At 41.7% G+C, this 18,835-nt stretch overlaps 1 protein-coding gene across 3 annotated transcripts in view; it reads right to left on the bottom strand.

Annotated features, from left to right (window-relative positions):
- The window catches only part of fam184ab (family with sequence similarity 184 member Ab), a 125,645-nt gene that overhangs the window by 43,601 nt on the left and 63,209 nt on the right, over window positions 1-18,835 (bottom strand). For all 3 annotated transcript variants that reach the window (XM_031861576.1, XM_031861577.1, XM_031861578.1), the window contains exons 9-12: window positions 18,521-18,706; window positions 8,714-8,836; window positions 7,116-7,277; window positions 6,129-6,250 (exon numbers count right to left, since the gene is read on the bottom strand). In XM_031861576.1, coding sequence (XP_031717436.1) covers window positions 6,129-6,250; window positions 7,116-7,277; window positions 8,714-8,836; window positions 18,521-18,706 — 593 coding nt within the window. The remainder of the gene's footprint in view (window positions 1-6,128; window positions 6,251-7,115; window positions 7,278-8,713; window positions 8,837-18,520; window positions 18,707-18,835) is intronic.

Genomic DNA, 18,835 nt, shown 5'->3' with positions numbered 1-18,835 from the left:
ATATGCAACCACACTGCTAGATGCCACTAAATCCTACACACTGTCCCTTTAAAAGGTCTGGTTTAGTTTCCACCAGCTTGTAGGAGAAATATCTGACTCTTTAGCTACTAAATGCTCCATTATGTTCACCAGCTAGTCGCTAACTGTGTCGGTCTACCATTTGGTGCTTGGCAAGTAGTGTTCAGTGAGTATATCAGAGCTTTTTTTTTTGCTGCCTGCTGGGGCCAAAAATGTAAAACAGTGTAGAGCTGAGGTGAACTACAGAATAATTCTCTGTGGCCTTATCACTAAGTGCAACTCTTTTTGCATTACTCACAGTCCCCTGATCCATTATTAATATAAAAATATGTATTGGTGCAGCATCCATTTATGGTCCGTCTAACTGGGCTTGATACGGACTCGGCTGCATTTTTGAAGTTGCAAATTTGACTTTTGGAAAGCTTCTCAAATTTCTGTGATCGTGGCTGAATTACCATAAAATGATGGCAAGACCTGGCGGATTACGTATTTTGAGTGCGTTTCAAGCCTCTGCAAGCGGATGTTTATACTGTGCCGGCATAAATCGAAAGCCTTGGCTTCCTGGAAGACAAGAAATCAATGTAAAATGTTATGGTATGCTTTGTTGCACGAAGTAATTAAGATTTATAGTCAACGAGCTGATCTCCCAAACTTGTCTTTCTTTTAGGCACCTTTGGCACTCTTGTTGCTGGTTCTTGTTTTATTAGACACGAGGTTTTATCACAGCTCTCAAGCACAACAACAATATCTGGTGAAAAAAAGAGACTCTGCAAACTGCAAACAGAACTTTGCAACGGAGGTAAAGGTGCTTCAGAGAGCTCCACGTTCAATTCAAGAGAACAATAAATGGTCCTTTATCACACCTCAACACTGCATCGCTCTTTAACGCTGCTGCTAACAGCTTTCTGCATGCATCTCTGTGTGTGTGCTGCCATATAATCGCTGTGTGGGAGTTGAAATGGCAGCTGTTAAATGAAGTATCGAGGCAAACACGCTTTTTCAGTCACTTTGAGAGCCAGGAAGTGTCAAACTGAAGGCGGGCTCTCTCACAGACGCACAGGCACACACACACACACACACAAACACAATCACACCTACAGACACACACACACACAGCGTGGTGCAGTCACATTTGAGACGGTCACATTCATCATGCAGCACGTGTCATCATTCGTGTCCTCATTTTGTATAAAGCATGCAGTCACAGACGTTGATGCACACATGCACACACACACACACACACACCTTGGGCTTCAAAGAGCTCTGGTCTTTCTAATAAGCGTTGTTCTATAGCACAGCAGGAAGGAGATCAGGACAGATGGAGAGAGGTAAAGGAAGGAAGGAGTGGATGGACAAACCTTTAAAGATGGAAGATATATCCTGATGAAATGTGGCATAATTGGCTGGATTCTACGACCTGTTCTCTGAGATATAGCGCACACCAGCTCATTTAAGGTGTGAATTTCTGTGTGTGATTATGCATATAGACCTAAAGCGTTCGTAGGTAGCTTGATTGGAGAAACCGGCAAGAGTATTTACAAAACCATGTAACTGAATAAGCCCAGCCCAGTGTTGCAAACTCCAAAAGAATTTCAACAAATAAAACAAAAAATGTCTCTAAATACATTACCAACCCTCCAGCCATTATCTTTTCAACTTAGCCAAGGCCGGATCGCAGAGAAAGCAGGGTATTCCAGATGTCCCCCTCCCCAGCAATGCTTTCCAGGTCTTCCTGGGGAACCTTGAGGTGTTCCCAGACCAGACTAGATGTATAGTCCCTCCTGCCCGACGAAGGAGGCTCATTTTGGCCGCTTGTATCAGCGATCTCATTCTTTCATGTCGCCACACAAAGCTTTTGACAACAGGTATGGGTTGGAACGTAGATGGACGGGTACATTGAGAGATTTGCCTTCCGGGCTCAGTTCCTTCTTCACCACAACGGTCCGGTACAAGGCTGCTGATGCCGCACCGAACAGAACCGCCTGTCCATCTTAGGTTGCATTTTACCCTCAAGCTCGAACAAGGCTCCGCGATTCTTGTTCTCCGGCAGAGAACCCTGGCCGTACGCTCGGTGGTACTGACTCTCATCCCGACCGCTTCACACTTTGGCCATAACTGCGATTTAAAAACCATTTTCACGGGTAAATACACACAGCTCCCCTGCTGTAATACTTCTATTCTTTAAAAAGAACATGTACATCTGACCTGCTCTTTTCTACCAAAATATAAAATGATTTTGAGGAGTTACAGTCAGTGTCTGCTGCAAGTGAGCTTCATCACAAGAAGTCATTTTATTTCCATTCATGTTCTTCAGTGAATAGTTTTCTCAATGTGGCTCAAGATTTCCTGTAAGTGGACCGTGTGCTTAGACTTCTCTTTCAAAATGACTACATCCAAGGTCAACGACCAACCTTTCCGCTAATATCTTTTTAATATGAACGTTTTCAAAGGAGAACGGTTTAACAAAGAAACATACTCAGACCAAGGACTGGTCCTGCCGTTGTTAACCTCCATATTAACTCCATTCTCAGGAGTTATTGATCGTACGAAAGAATGAACAGGAAATTATATATTGCAGCAACGTGCAACTTTAAAGAAGAGATGTCCTGTGTTCAACTGTTAATCTGATGTCAAAGTTACATTGCTCCAATAAAAGCTTTTCCCAAACACTCAGACGGGATGAGAGCTACTGTACGTGATAATGTGGGCAATTAAATATTATCCGTCTTCCTGATATTTACCTTGTCAATGTCAATGTCTAATCACAGGCAGAGCCACAGAGTCTAGACACATATTCCCCATCGCAAACATCCCTCCACTGCTGGAGGCTTCTTGTTCAAACCCAGCTCTCTGCGTGTGGTGCTACTGGGAAGGTTGGGTCGTTTCATCCTCTGGGGATCATGAGTGTTTGTACACAATTTCACGGCAATCCCTCCAACAATTGCTGAGACATTTCAGTCTGGTAAACCTCTAGATCCACCGTGCTAGGGATGGCACACATTTATAAGTCCACAGCGACTGACTGGATGAAGAGGCAATAGATTCCCTAGCACGCTCGACGAGGTCTTCTGTATGACCAGGACAAACTAGCATGGTACTGGCTCCGCCTTCGTCTGCTGATCTGCTCAACATCCTCTGTTCATTTGGTAATCCGGAAGAGCTCTTTCCATGATTATGCTATCACAGACCAACCGTCTGTTTCCACTGTGAAACGGGGATTAAAGCCAGCCTCCTTTATTTCAGATGGCTCACCAACCACAGTGTACTCACCCCAACCACCAAATGAATAGATGTTCTCCAGAGAATTAAGAGCTGTGCGCAGAAAGACAAAGGAAGGTGAGTGAAAGCTAATGAAGAGGAGACGGAGAGAAGGGGGAAGAGTGATCGGTAAGAGTACGCTGGTACACTGTTATTTCTACAGTATGAGGACCTCTGCTTTCTAGACTCTGAAACCACTTTTTTAAACAAAACGTAGCGCGTACATGCAGCTTTTTTAAACCCCGCAAAGCCCGCTAAAATCTTCCATTGCCAGGAGACCAGAAAACAGGGTTAGTAAACACTGAATATGTTGCGTCGGTTACTCCCTTTCTATATCTGTAACTTATTTAGTCTCTCTTTCAAACTCTCAAACCAGAGCTGGTGATTGTTGGAACAGTGAAAAGACGAACAAAGATACATTTGATGAGTTTTATTTTTGTTTCTGTCAAGTTTGAATAAAGTGTGTTTCGATGATCAGCGACATAAAATTGCTGTTTTCTGACTTGAGTCACACCAGAAAACAGTCAAAAAGCAGCACGTGTTTTACGACGAGGTAAAATGAATGTTTCTATCAATGGAATCCCGTAGCTTTGAGGAGCGCATATAAACGTCCGGTTCCTATTTTGTTTCTTCTGCTTGAATGAAGCATGTTTCAATCGTCTGGTGGCTTTGAGGAGAGTATATTAATTGTAAGTTTTGCGCGACAATCAATTACAATAATTGTCCATATCCCTGTGGATTTGATTTGTTACATATTTACTTAAATGCGCGTTGCATAGCATCGCGCCACAAAATTGGAAATAATTAGCCATTTTCCATCACTGATGATCGGACCTGAAGCCGATGAATAACTGTGACTACAGCAGAGTCACAGGTACACCTGGAAAGGGGCTTCATTATGACTGAGATGTATTAGTGATTGAACTTTGAATTCGCCACAGTCTGTTTCTCAGCACGGCAGACAGAAAATTAGAGCAGGCATTCCCTAATTTGTCTTTGATGCAGCCATTGTTAGTCATTAATGTCACACCATCATTGTCAATGTCTGCATTTGGTCTTCGTCACTTTTAATTCAAGATTCTTCCTGTTGAAATATTGGTTTCCTACTGCTTGAAATAGAAATATTACGTATACAGCAGGTGAAATCAGACACATTTGCATGATTATTGAAGTATGTCCCTGGTAGCAGGAAGTTTATACTTCTAGGGAGTTGTATGAAAAGAAAACAACCGTCTGGAGAGAGGCTGGAGACAGATTTAGGTTGTGATGATTCCCGAGGTTCCTAAACTGCTTCCTGGTATTTTAACACCGGTTCTTTCATAATTTGACATAAAACTTGACACTTATTGGTGCTATATTCTTGTTGCGTTTCTCTCGCCTAACACTTGGAAAGGAGAGGGTCACGAGGCCAATGTCAACACAATAAAAACACAACACAGTGGACAGAAACAATGTTGGTAGCATATGAGAGAAAGCAGCCCATTAATAACATTTGCTGATCCATAAACAAGAGCACATAGCACCTGAAAAAGTCCAATAATGATATATTGGACTGTATTAATTTCCTTAAATTTTGTAATTTGATATTTATGATTAAGATATGAACATGTAAAAATGTGCATGTACAGTATGTATTTGTCTTGTGTTATTTTTATTCTTGTGAAGATGATATCACGGCAGTTTCACTTGGCATTGCAATGGCGATCAGTTAAGAATCCTGCCTACACACAAAAAATAAAAATAATTGAGGAAAGGACCTGGTACCAAAAGTGAGTTGAGACGAGCCGAACCATGCAGTGGAAATGAGGCATTAGTAGCAAAACTACTACAAATAGTTTAACCTGTCCGTGCTTAGGGGTCAATTGTCTCATGATTCTTGCCATGCATGAGACATTCTACCTCCAAAAAATGGACACAACTGCAATTTAGTTTGTGGTGCTCATCACATTTTAGAAATGAGGTTAAATAGATTCTTTAGCAAATTCTCTTTTGCAGATACAGTGTCCCAGTTACTCTGTATAATCCAAAGACCTCACTGTGAACAGCTTTCATTGGAACTACTTTTAACTCCAAAAAATAGCCTTCGTGAAAACAGTCGACAGTGTGTTCTGTGGATTATCCGGGGTAACTGGGACACCGTTTGTAGAAAAAAGGATGCTTCCTTCTTTTTCTCATTTTCACGAACCAAACCTGGTACCGTTTTTTTTTAAAACCGTTTAATGTGATCACATACATGTCCAAATGTACACCAATTATCTAAAATAAATAAAAAGCTGTTATACAAGTGTGTCCACTCATTCATTCTCCTGTGATTCAAAGCAACAAGTTCGTGCCACTTCTTCAATATTATAAATTAGATGGAACAGTATCCAGGCATTTAGCACTATTTAGTCGAGTCGCTTTTGCATGAAAAAAAGACAGAATCTTAATTCAAGTGAAAAGGCTTTTACCATTAAGAGACAATTTAATGCTGAGATTAACTCTAATAGAGTCATTTTGAGGCTGCAGACTTCACTGTGTGAAAAGTACACCAGACATAAAGAAAAGTCAATTTCATTCTTTGTTTTCGAACAACAACATTTCAAAAGGTCTGCGGAGGTCAAGAGAGACTTTGAGGAGCTGCAGAGCCCTTCAAGGATAATTCACTGTCACGGTCAATGTTGCGAGCCGGATGACCTGTTAGTGTGTGTGTGTGTGTTTGTGTGTTCTATTAAGTGTGAAAAATGAAAATAGAGGAAGAGAGACTTCCTTTTCCCATCCATTTTTAATTTCATGGTCTCTCTTTGTTAAAAGACGACATAAAGGCTGTCAGATACACACAAGCGCGCACACACACACACACACACACACACCTGAGTGTTTCGGTCCATTTGAGCTCCAGCTCCAGAGCCATCTTGTCCATCTTAAGTTTTTCTTCTTCTTTGGTGGTGATTAGTTTGGCTTCATGGTGACGCTTTTGGATCTCCAACTCTCCCTGTGAAACAAACAGACGGTCGGTCAAACTCAGACAGACAGACAGACAGACAGACAGACCTTGGTTGATGTGCCAGCATAGTCTGAATGTTGCTCAGAGGTTTTTCTGTTCTGACAAGAATCCAGCTCTTTAGGCAACTCTGCAAACTTTTTTGATTTTCTGAAGCGTGAAAAAAGGTTCATGCCTTTTGGAGTAACGCTGCGAACAGTCAACACGAAATGTTGCTATTGGCTGTGTCAATCCAAAAACAGGTCACAAGTCCTTCAAAAACCCACTCTGCCAAATCTACATGGTAGGACTGAAATGATTTGAAGATGAATTGAAGCGTTGACAAACCAAAGAATAAATCAAATACATTTGACAACTGATTAAATGTCATTTATCAAACAAGAGAGCCAATTGTTTAATTACAGTAGCACAAACATCCGGGTTTGTTGCTTTTCTCTGTTTCATAAAGAATTCATGAAGATTGAATATTTTGGGTTTTGCTGGTCAAACTGAACAAGCACTGGGAACTTTCACAATTTTAAAGACTAAATAAGTTATAAATTATGAGAATAAAAAATCATGATATTTTTTTAAATATCAATTAATTCAATTAAGCATAAAACTACATGGTGAAAAACACAAGACACGGTATGAGTTATATTGAGGATGGATATATTTATATTGTGGATGGAATCAGTCCAAATACTGTGTGTGTGTGTACCTGTCCTATCTTTGGACAAGTGGGAGTTTTGCACCTTGTGAGGACATTTTTGGGAAGTGAGGACTTTTTTTCTCCTCCTCAAGCTCAAATCAACGTTAGAGTTGGGTTTGAACAAGTACAGAAAAAACAACTGTGTCAGCGTTGGTTTGTGCTGACCTGCAGTGCAGTCAGCAGGTTGCTGGTCTCCCTCAGTCGGGCCCTGGTGGCGTCCAGCTCCTCCAGCAGTTTGTCCTGCGCCTCCTTCAGTGTGGAGATCTGTCCCTCAGCTTTCCCGATGTCCTGCTCCCCCTGCTGCACCCCCTGCTGCAGCCGGATCACCTGCGGGGAGACGGGAGACGGACAGAGAGAATTAACTATATTCACACCCTCTACTCGATTGCGCTCCGGGCTGTATCTCAGTGTGGCAGCAACCTTGAAACTACATCAGCATTTCATGCTCAGTGAGGTGGAATTTCCAGCAAAAATGCACTCAATAACTATTTCTACTACTGATTTTTAAGTGAGCGAGGCCCATATACGTTTTGCCAACGTGGCAAAATAGTTTTGCAATTCATCAGACCTTAATTTACCTCGACTTAGAGTGCACAAACAACAGCTATAAGGAGTGGCAGCAGGTTCGCTCACCGGAAAACAAAGCTTTCAAAGACCAGGGACCAACAACAAACATTTGCTCTCTTTGTGTTTTAACAAACATGCACCACAATTAAAGGAGCAATATGTCATATATTTACTGTATGAAATCATGCAATGACCATATGTCATCAATGCTGAGTTAAAGTACTGTCTGGCCGGAAAGGCCAGGTTGCCAGATATGAAAACAAATTGGCAAACCATGGAAGCAAGCTTTCAAACCAGATTCCAGAGATTAGCTTACATAAAGAAAAGACAAGTATTACTAGTTTACGGCACGAACAACTCTCGGTGGTCCGTCTGCAGCTGGGTTATCAAGGCTGCGAGTATTTGAGACACACGGCCGGTGAAGTGATCCCGACTAGAGCTCGCTAATGCCTTCATGCTAATACATGCTAACTGCTATCAGGCACACCGAAGGAGCGGACAAAAGGAATGTGTACTTTATTACGTTTTGTTGAGCAGTTGAACAGTTGGCTTTATTCTAAATCACTTTGAATTTTCTTAGAACTCAAAAGGTTCAAAAGTAATCAGAGACTTTGAGCTAGTGGCTTAAAAGGATAACTGTAATAAAATCAGAAAACTAACAAAACATTGAGGTTGAGGACATAGCTGGAGTTAAAAAGCGATAACTCTTGGGCTACATTTGGGTTTATACGGTATATTTTTTCACATGGGTCCTTTGAGAAAGATGGGAAATGATTGAAAACACAGTTTACTTCTCCTAAATGGTAAATACTGTTTATCATTTATGTATTATTCAAGTCACGCACATTATTAAGGATTCAGACTCCAGCTTCCCTGACGTTTGGAGGTTACAATACCAAGAAGAAGTTAAGTGAGTAGTGAATGAGAAATTTATGACAAACAATGTTTACAAAACAAACTCGCCATTTAGAAGCTGATCACATGATCTTCAAGGATGAAATTTGAAACCAAATTTTTAAGCCAACGTGGACGAGAAGTTCTTAATTCATTTTAAAATAATAATAATATAACATTTTTCAATAGTAAAACTACTGTATTTCACAGTGTGAAGATGATAAATGATTTGAAATCATTTATGCAGTTGTTATTTCACAGCACAATAAGTCAGGTAAAATGTAAGGTTCCAGATGTTCTACCTCTTCGCTGGCTGCGGTGAGTTTGGAGTTCAGCTCCTCGCTCAGCTCGTCCAGCTGCTGCCTGAGAGTCGTCTTCTGCTCCTCCAGCGAGAGGCGCTCCCTCTCGAACTGCTGCTCCAGCTCCTGAGGAAACCAATCACAAACGCACATCTGTCAAAGTAAGCTAGCGACAAAAGCAAAGGAGCATCACCAAGGATCTTAAAGCTAGAATGTGAGACTTTACAGATAAATCATCATCCATCACATTCAAGCCCTTGCAAATTGAGTTCACACAGTGCTGATTGAGCCTATTGTCGCCAGGGAAAGCTCTCTTGTTTGAGTTGTGGTGTCTGTGGAAACATTCCTGGGCTGGCTCCCCCGGAAGTGATGGGCTTTACGTCAAGCAGCTAAAGGGGGCAGGAAGTTGGGGAGAGACCATAGCAATGGAACAGCTAGAAGTAAAGCGGAAGACAAAGTGTCCAAGAAAGGTTTCTGGAGTGGATGCTCAAGATAATAGAAACTCGGCGTTTAGAAGAACGATCAAAGCTAAAAAAGAAAGCGATTGATGTGAGGACAAAAGCAGGTTTGTATTTGTAAAATACTTGTGCAGTGCTCATTCAAAACGTACCCTTATTTTAGACTTAAAGGGAGCGCTCCTCGGGGGAGCTCACCTGCAGCCATATGGACAGTGTTTAATGACTCCCACTGCAAGAAGGTTGGAGACAAATATCACGCTTGAAGAGAAAAGTCTCTGCGACTAAATCAAGAAGTCACGTGCGGGTGAGACAAGTTGTGCAGCTTTTATTGGATTTTAATACCATTGCTGGCATTTTTGCATCTACCAAGAATTTAGCATGGCTAAAAGCAGGAGGTGGATGTGCTGGAGGCTCAGGCTGACGCACTGAGAAAACAATCACAACTCACAACACAACTCAAATCCTTCATGTATGTGTAGCGTTCCCTCGGTTGTGTTGCAGATCCAAAATCAAAAAAAGATGCCTCCCTCGCTCCCACTTTGTTTGACATCCCATTCACTGAATTCATCCATGCAAACTTTCTAAAAATACGTGGAACTACTTCATTGTCCTTGACAGAGACGAGAGACAGAGAGCTCTAGCGTACCATAATAAAGCTTATTATGCCGTCTGATGAGTGGGAAACGGTTTCCGTTATAGCGTGCAATGATTGCTGCTTTCCAAGGACAATTAGAGTCGAGGGAAATTGCTGTAATGTCAAATGAAATTTGCCACCATTATTCATTACACAGGAGGATAGTTTGTAAAAAAAAAACGTTGAGTGTATCGACGACTGTGTTCCATAAGAATGAATGGACCTTCTTAGAAATTCATCTGAATGGAAGAAAGAGTGAAAAATCACAGTAATCCATGTGTAATGACATCTTGTATTTCATCAGCCGCAGACTGGAGGAAGTTTCTCTGTTGCAACTGTGACTACTGACTGACACAAATATGCATCCGTTAAACCGTTTGCTATGATTTGGTACAAAGAATCACAGATTGGCCTCAAAATTATCCAGTTTGTAAAATGTCAACTTTTTCCAACCCTGTCATTGCTTGCAATAGTTTCAACACCGTTATGCAACCGTGAAAAAACAAGAATGGGGCCAGTACCTGCCCACCTCCGGGCTACGATGAAGTCTCAAGCTACATCAAGATCTGTCCGATCTGCTGTCCGCCTACAGGCTCTCTCCCCCTCATGTCCTCACTCAGGCTTTCCTTGAGACTATTCCTTGCTCGTGAATCCAATGGTGAAATGGGTTTCAGACAAAAATCAGGATAACCAACTTCAAACGTTCTTCTATTTCTACATGTTACGTATTTCTTCTATGGACATTTACAAACTCTAATGCTTTGTTTTACCTGCTGTGTTTTACCTGCTGTGGTAACGTTTTTGCTCGGGTAGATGTAATCCGTACAGCCCCTGATCTAAGGTAACCAAGGGGAAACCTCCGGGTCTGACAAGGGAAGGCAATGCAGAAGTGCCATAAACTTGCATTCTTTGTAAAAGCCAAAAAGTAGTCGGATTGTATAGAGCAGAGGTAGCCAACACGGTGCCCGCGGGCACCTGGTAGAGGCGAGGCAACGCAATCCGACTGAAAAGGCCCAGACTAGAGGTTTGAACGCGGGCGCCCGAAGATACTAGTTTCTTCGTGGAGAAAAAGGTGCCATTAGAAATGGTGTCGGTGACAACAAACGGGGCTCCCGCCATGACGGGCCGGCATGCAGGCTTCATTGCGCGATGTAAAGGTGACCCAGACTTCCCGAAATGTCTACATTGCCACTGCATCGTTCATCAGCAGGCGCTATGTGCAAAAGTAACCGGCTTTGATCACGTGATGACTCCTGTCGTGAAGATCATCAATGGCATCCGATCCAAAGCCAAACACCACAGGATATTCATAAGTGATGATTTGTATAAACATGGGACAGAGTTGATTTGTTGATCATGATTTGTTCAAAAATGTTACAAAAGTGGTTCGTACAAACGAGACATGATTTGAAGATATGACAGTTAATGATTTCATAAAAAATGTTAGAAGTGATCATTTTTACAAAAATATAACAGGTGTGATTTTGAACCAAATGCTACAAATGTGCTTATTCATACAAAACTGTCAAGAAATGTTGACAAAGAGATGTGATACCTCTGACCTTCAAATGTTGAAACAGAATAACAGAAATAAATGTTTAAATATATCTGTGTTTCCTACCATCATTGTTGTGGAAATCATTGTTAATAATTATTGTGAGGAATAATTAACATTGACATGTGATCAGACAGTGTCTTCACACATATTATTATTAAAAGGTGATCTGTGCAACTTTGTTATTCAGGAAGTTTGTATCAAACAAGTAGCCCTTTGTACTACTCGGTACCCTTCAAGTAGCTCTCAGTTTCAAAAAGGTTGGTGACCCCTGCTATAGAGGTATATGAGAAAATGACCCTACTTCTCACTTGATTTATTCCTTCAGTAAAAATTGTAAAGATCAGTGTATGGTCTTAATCGCTAGTTTCAAGTCTTCTTCAATACAACATGATGTTCATTTAGTGCATTATGGTCTCAATAAGAGTCAGCTGCTAACAGTACCTGGCTCCGCCACACCTCGCAGTTCCCCAGATCCACCATCTAGTCCAAATCTGGTGAGTTCTGGTTCACAAAACCAAGATGGCGAAGGCCAAAACACCGAAATCGAGGCTTCAAAACAGCAGCCCACAAACTAATGGGTGACGTCACAGTGACTACGTCCGCTTTGTATACACAGTCTATGATGGGAACTTGTAGTACCTAAAGCTGCATTAATATATATTTTTGGCCCTTTGAGGCAACAAAACAAACTTTAAATTCAACATTGAAATATCATTACCCTGCAATAATTTGCTATGGCTAATGTGTAAGCAGACAATTGGGCAGAAACAGAGAAACATTCATTTTGAGTTGTGTCTCTATCCACCTGATGACTGTAGGTCCAATGTCCATCCTCCTTCCAGCTCTGTCTCTTTAGCTTGCTCAATGCTAGTTGCTACCACTGCTTGTCTGTTGTGTGGTAAATGGCAGGTAGCATACCGTCGGATTATCAGAGGGCTTTTTTGTTGTTGGAAGCAGCTAATGAGAGCGGTGAGAGTCAACCACAACAGTGAAGTTATTGGCCATGAAACCGAAACAATAAGCTGAGAGATGCTACAATGCTTCATAGAGGTGAGAGGAACATTAGCGGTGGGTGAAAATCATCTGTCGGTTTGTTACTAAAAGCGACCCCTCATATTAAACAAGCTCATTTAATCCATTGTTTGTATACAAATATCAATAAATGCATGCTTTAAACACTTTGTCCTGCATTTTCTGACTATAAGTAAGTAAGGAAAGCGTGACAGAACTATCTAAGTGAAAAGCTGTTGAAACTGAGACAAGCCAGTCATTTTGTTTATGGTTAGCTGAGGACTGGGATGATATTAATGCTACAAAATGTCTTCATCAGCTTCAAATCCTTGGTCATTTCCAACAAGATTTCCGACCAGTGCTCATTCTAAACACCAGAAAGGGTGAATTGTGCTGATGAAGCTCTGCTATAGTGAGGCCCTGACACTGTTTTAACTTACAAATACAAAAAATCGTTTAAATGCACCACCTCAGACACCCAAATCACAGCCATGAAATAGAACGAATCAATGAATCCAACCTACTTTTGTTATTATCTCAAAATTCCAATCTGTGGAAATCTCGATTGATACGTAAGGTGACTTCCAACAGTCTGATGGTATCGAGGACATTGCTCGATTCAGACAAAGAGATGGGGAGGAATCTAATATGACACATCAGGATTCCTGTCATACCTCGCCGCTTGATATGGAGGCGCTGCAGACTATTCATTTAAATTCCAAACGCCAGCCTCCTCACAGACAACTCATTTAATTTAAAGGGATGAAAAGAACAGAGGTGATGAAAGTAAAGATGATTAACTAGATGGGATGAAACTAGAGTCAAATGGAGGGATGAAGAGGCATTTCATCTCATGTGTCTGCCACCCTGATTTTGCAGAAGAAAACATATCAAACCTGAGCGAGGGAATGAGAAGGGAATGAATTCTGCCTCCTCCCTGCCACTCATTCAATGTGGACATTTCTGCACCAACACCGGCAGAATAATCATGAAACAGAAGTTAACAATGGGGAATTAATGTGCATATCAGAACATGGTACGGAACAAGAGATGACGGAAATTGCACAGGGCCTGAGAGTCTGCATATGGAATGCATATCTGATGATTACAGAAATGCATAAGGCGCTCCTCTTAATGTAGCTGTCCGCTCTGATCGGGTCTACTGTGGAATAGCATTTAAAACACGTCCTCATTATGCAACTTTGATGCGAGAGAATATTTGATCACTTGCCTCCACATGGCCGTGTGCGACTGGAATAAAGGACCCCGTGGAGATTAGGCATCATCATAAGGCTATTTCAGGCTGGTGGAGCTGCAAGCCTCGACTGCAAATTAGTGGTATAGGCTTATGGTTCGGAACAGGTGGACTTCAGGCTCATTAAGAGAGTACCAGGGCCCGGTTTGTAATCCTCGTGGAGGGAATTTCACCGTATCTCATCAGATACAAGAGCCGTCGTGATGCTGGAAAAAGGGTACTTGGTAATTTGAGCAAAAGGGAGCGAGTGTATGTTATTTGAGGAGCAGCAGACAGAGTGATGCAGGTTGTTTTGTTGAAACCGGCCCAAAGAATCCTGGCCCGACCCTACATGAAGCTGCAGAGTGAGCCCTAGCTCGACCTTTACCATTGACCACAGGAGCAGCTTTTGACATTTGTGACAGGATCTCCGACGTGTGCCATCTCCTACCAAATGTTCAGCACGGCCCAACAACTTGCCATATATATTATAAAAGACATTGCATAACGTTTCTCCTCATTAATGAGAGTCGGGAGTGTGTTCAAGGCAACTGCTGCAGTCGGTGACGGGATTTTCCAACAGCAGCGAAGAATCAATGAGACAATTGTCGACAATGTCAATGTTGATTGCGGCACAAAGCATTCGTTCTCAACTGAAAGTGAAGAGAGCCGGCGAACGAAAGGCACAAATTGAGAAATGTGAAATCAGTCTGTTGTAATGCAATAGAATATAACTATAGAAAATGCAATAAATGTAATGTTGAAAATCTTTTGACTGTGAAGCAACTTAAGATAAATTTGAATTCAACATAAAGAACTACAAACCTCTCTGAAACTGTACCAACTGTTGATTATGTTATTTGAATAATGCGTTACAGTGTAAAAGGGTTTCTGGCATCTCCACAGGTGGCCTTGTGCATTTTCTAGTTTGTGTGGTTCATGTTAGAGGTGCTATAGACGCGCTTAGGAGCATTTCTATTGCTTCTCAACGGCTCTCAACATGGCGACGGCTGAGCCACAGCTAACAGCGCTAACAGTGCTAACAGTGCTAACAGTGCTAACAGTGCTAACAACCTGCTGACACATAGCAAATAGTCCTAGTGCTCGAATAGCAAATTTAACACCTTAAAAAACACGGTGAAAATGTTCACGCTCAAAATAATAATATGAATCAGCTGTTTTCTCTGAAGTACCTCGAAGGAGAAAAATCACAACGGCTCATGAATCTGCTTTTGCTGACCTCACTTCAGCTAAAGAAGGAATAAACCTCACTGGTCCCCAAACAGAAACTCTCACCTTCTTCCCAAGGAGTAAAAATATACAACATAGAATATGCAGTATAGACAAGCAGCGTAAAAACGCCATCGAAGCAGTGGGTGTATAATGTATGTATGAGCTTCAGCCCTGTTAGGGTCGCCACACACTGAGCTAAGTAGCATTGAAATATTTATGCTGAAAGTTTTAGAAACAAACACACATACGCTCGTATCAGTTGGCTGCCAAATTCAAATCCCTCAGCTCACAAGCTCACATTAATGTATTTTATTAATGTATTGAACGTGCAGTTTCACGCGTAGTGAGTGTCATTAGCGTACAAGCAGGACCATGAATTTAAATCTCAGGGCCGTACACCCATTAATTAAAATGTCAAAACCCCCACACCTTTTCTGAGCCTTCATTTCCTGATGCGTTTCGAAAGATCTTAAAGCGCAACTTAATTAGTCACATAGTCACTGTGCCTTTATTAACTGCAAAAAAAGTGACAAATTATGTGGTGTAAAAATGTCCTTACAGCGCAGACAAGTTCAATATCTTGCACACATTTTCAAAGAACAGAAAATGAACCCACTTTTTTTCTACCGCGCATTTGCCACACTTCCTCGCGCGCGTAGGTTGTGTGTTGATCTAATTAGTACTCGACTGTTTTCTGCACACTAAAGCAGCTGTGTGCCTTTGCATGCGACAAGGGAGAGTAGCAGATTTAGCAACGCCCCAAAAATAGCACGTTAGAGCTTCCTATCACCTGTGTGAGTCATCGGGAGCGCTGAGTAGAGAGTACACATGTGGATTCCAGCTGCCACATCTCTCAACTCTGTTTTCATTGAGAACTTATTACTATTCGTCTCTTTTGTTATATTATATCACTGACAGAAGCTCCTGCAGGTTTCTCAACCAGCCCAGGTTATGTGTGCTCAGAGGTGTTGTAGATGACATTTATGAGTGATAAATATAAATGTGCTCCCACGTAGGCTGCCTTTCCTCCTGTGCCAGCTTCTTAGTCACTGTTAAAGCCCCTTTTTGATGTTCTTTAGTCTATAGATAACCTAATCAAATTGCACATTTTTTTGCAGGTATCTGAGCCCCTCCACTTGTGTTATTTTCTTTTTTATATGGCCCTCTGCAGAGAAATTACAAATACCAAACTTTTATTCATCATTTTAAAGGGGCTGCTTATTCGCTGAGTCATACCTTTGAAACCAGTGTTTTTGCTCGTGTTGACACATATCAGAGGATGCAGGCATGTGCAATTATAAGCATCAGCTTCACCGACTCATTTCTTTTCTGCACTGAAGAGCTGATTGATATTTTCTAATAGTAACCACTTTGAAATATTTTTGCTATTTTTGAAGAAAAAGGTAAAACAGATGCTATATCGATCCCTGCTATAGTTTTATGAAGCACATAGCTGGATAGAGCTCAAAGGCAAAAGAACTTCTTGGGTCCATATGATGTCTTCTTTAAAACTACCCCGAGGGGCCTTTTAAATCTAATAGATTCTGTTAGTCCGGTCATTAAATCCAAGCCTTCCCTGAAAAATGGTCCCTTGAAACTGTCGTTCTTCCTAGTTTAGCAGAAATAAACTCAAATAATAATCTTGTCCATCAGATATCATCGCAACCAGATTTCTGACATAGCTCTCATTTCACCCCTCTTAAAGAAGTACTTTGCCCAAAAACTATATAAATTGTACATAGTACTCGCCTCCCCTGGCTCTCTTTGGTCCCAGAAAAAGTCTTCTATCGAGTGACGTTAAGGAGAGCGGAAAATGAAAAACTAAAGCATACCACTGCAAAAAGACTTCGGCGGAGGCCTAACGAAAGCATGCCCGCTCAAAACAAATCCCTCCACAGGAAATGCTTAGTTTAGCGAAAATAGTTGTGTTTGGATGAGCCCACAGGAAGGCACAAGACACTTGGATAAAGCTGTAGAGGAAGTGTTTTTCAGACATTTTATAACATTTTGTGCATTGATTTGATTACATTCTTCATTTTCTGTTCTCGTTGACGCCATTCAATGGAGAACTTTTCTGGGACCATAGAGAGCCTAGTTGAGTACTATATCGACTTTATATTGTGTTTGAGTCTGATGATGTCTCTAGTACATAAACAGTATGGCCACTGTACGTAATGATGACCTTAAAAAGAGAGAAAAGGCTTAAATGTTAGTCTCAATGTCTTTGCACATCAACATTTACAGTCAAGCCTACCAACTGAAAAAGTAAAAAACGTTTCAGGGTGAACAAAAAAAAAAAAAAGAGGAAATGATCTGCATTTCAATGCCTGGAATTAACTAGTTCCTTTAATATCTGTATTCATATCACGACAGAAAAGCTTGTGGAACAATATTTAGACCTTCGCGATACTTGGGAAATGTACAATTCAAGTTGAGTCCCAAGGCTTTTTTTTTTTTCCAGTTCTTGTAACAGATGGCACAGTCAGTGAACAATGTGAAGTTAGCTCAGAGGTTAGAGGAGCAGGCTTGTGACCAGCAGAGCGTCTGTGGGGAGGTAAATGAGAGCTGCCGTCTCCTCATGAAACAACCTAGCAAACAGTAATGGATATACACTGTATTTATGGCCAGTGTAATGGTCAGTGTACCTCCTTCCACACACACACCACACGACTACGGTCAGTGGTTTGGTGTTGATCAAACTAAAACATATGCAGACGCCGCGGGACATCTGTCATCCAAAATCATCACTCATTCATTAACAAATATTGTGTAATATCAACAGACTGAAGTGGTGTGACAGGTCAAACTCTTTTGGCAGGAGACGAATTCAAAATGCATCGAGAGAGCAAGAGCAAGAGCAAGAGCGAGAGAGACAGCTTGTGTTTTGACTGAGTCATTCCTGAATGTCCCACTCGTCAATTTCAAATTGGGCAAAAGGAATAGTGGAAATTGTGAAATTCTAAAAGGGGCTTATCAATGTGTCACTACTGTAGGCAGTCGAAGTGATGTTAACAGTAATCGCTTGATGTATTGTTGGTTAGTTAGATCAATACCAAGACATCAGGTTTAATAAGCACATCACATGATTTGATGTAAAGTAGCAAGACTACAACAATCAGATAACTGTAGGGTGGAGTAAAAGCATAAAGCTGCAGACCCTTACCTACAGAAGTACTGAATACTAAATGTAATTTGTTACTATCTACCTCTGGTCTCCATACAGAGAGTGATACTTCTTCCACACTGAGGGAAATACAAGCTTCTCAAAGACAGGATCTGTGTGGTTTGAGACGAGCCCGAAGCTTGATTATGCAGGATCAATTAAAACATACAGCTGTTAGTTTTCCTCCGGCTTTGAGCAATAAACGCTGATTACACAAAGACGTGGCGTTCTGAAAATTAATCTGGTGGATTCTTGTTCGTCGTGCCCGGCGAGCTCGCCATCTGATGCACCCCTCTGTCGAACACATTATTATCCAGCATTCTTCCATTTCCGATAGCATGTGTGTGTGTGGGAATGAGGGAGGTTTAATCAACGGCAGCATCGGCCGGAAGCGCCTCCATCATATTCACGTACAACACGGACACAGGGTTATCCATGAAGGGCGAATGTCTGCCCTGCGTATCGGTCTGGCCTTGGATATATATATATCCGCGAATATATGCGTACGTGCGTACTCACAGCCAGCATGCGGTTCTTTTCCTTCTCTGCGTTGTTGAGAGCGTTCTCCAGGGTCACTCTGTGTTTCTTGGCGACTTCCTCCAGGACTCGGGCCTGGCTCTCCTTCATCTGGCCGGCCTCCTCTTCGGATCGACCTCGCATGTTGTTCACCTCCTTCTCGTGGGACGACTTCTCCTCCCGCAGGGTCTGACGAGGACAGAACATACATATGCATGCACACGTTGATCAGGTTCATAAATATGTTTGGAGGTGAGCGTTATGATAAGCGACACACACACACACACACACACACACACACACACACACACACACACA

The sequence above is a fragment of the Anarrhichthys ocellatus genome, unplaced genomic scaffold (assembly GCF_004355925.1).
Source record: "Anarrhichthys ocellatus isolate YVR2014 unplaced genomic scaffold, GSC_Weel_1.0 scaffold25, whole genome shotgun sequence".
Classification (NCBI taxonomy): domain Eukaryota; kingdom Metazoa; phylum Chordata; class Actinopteri; order Perciformes; family Anarhichadidae; genus Anarrhichthys; species Anarrhichthys ocellatus.
Note: the sequence above shows the minus strand (reverse complement) of the source record. Positions and strands in the feature narration are given on the sequence as shown.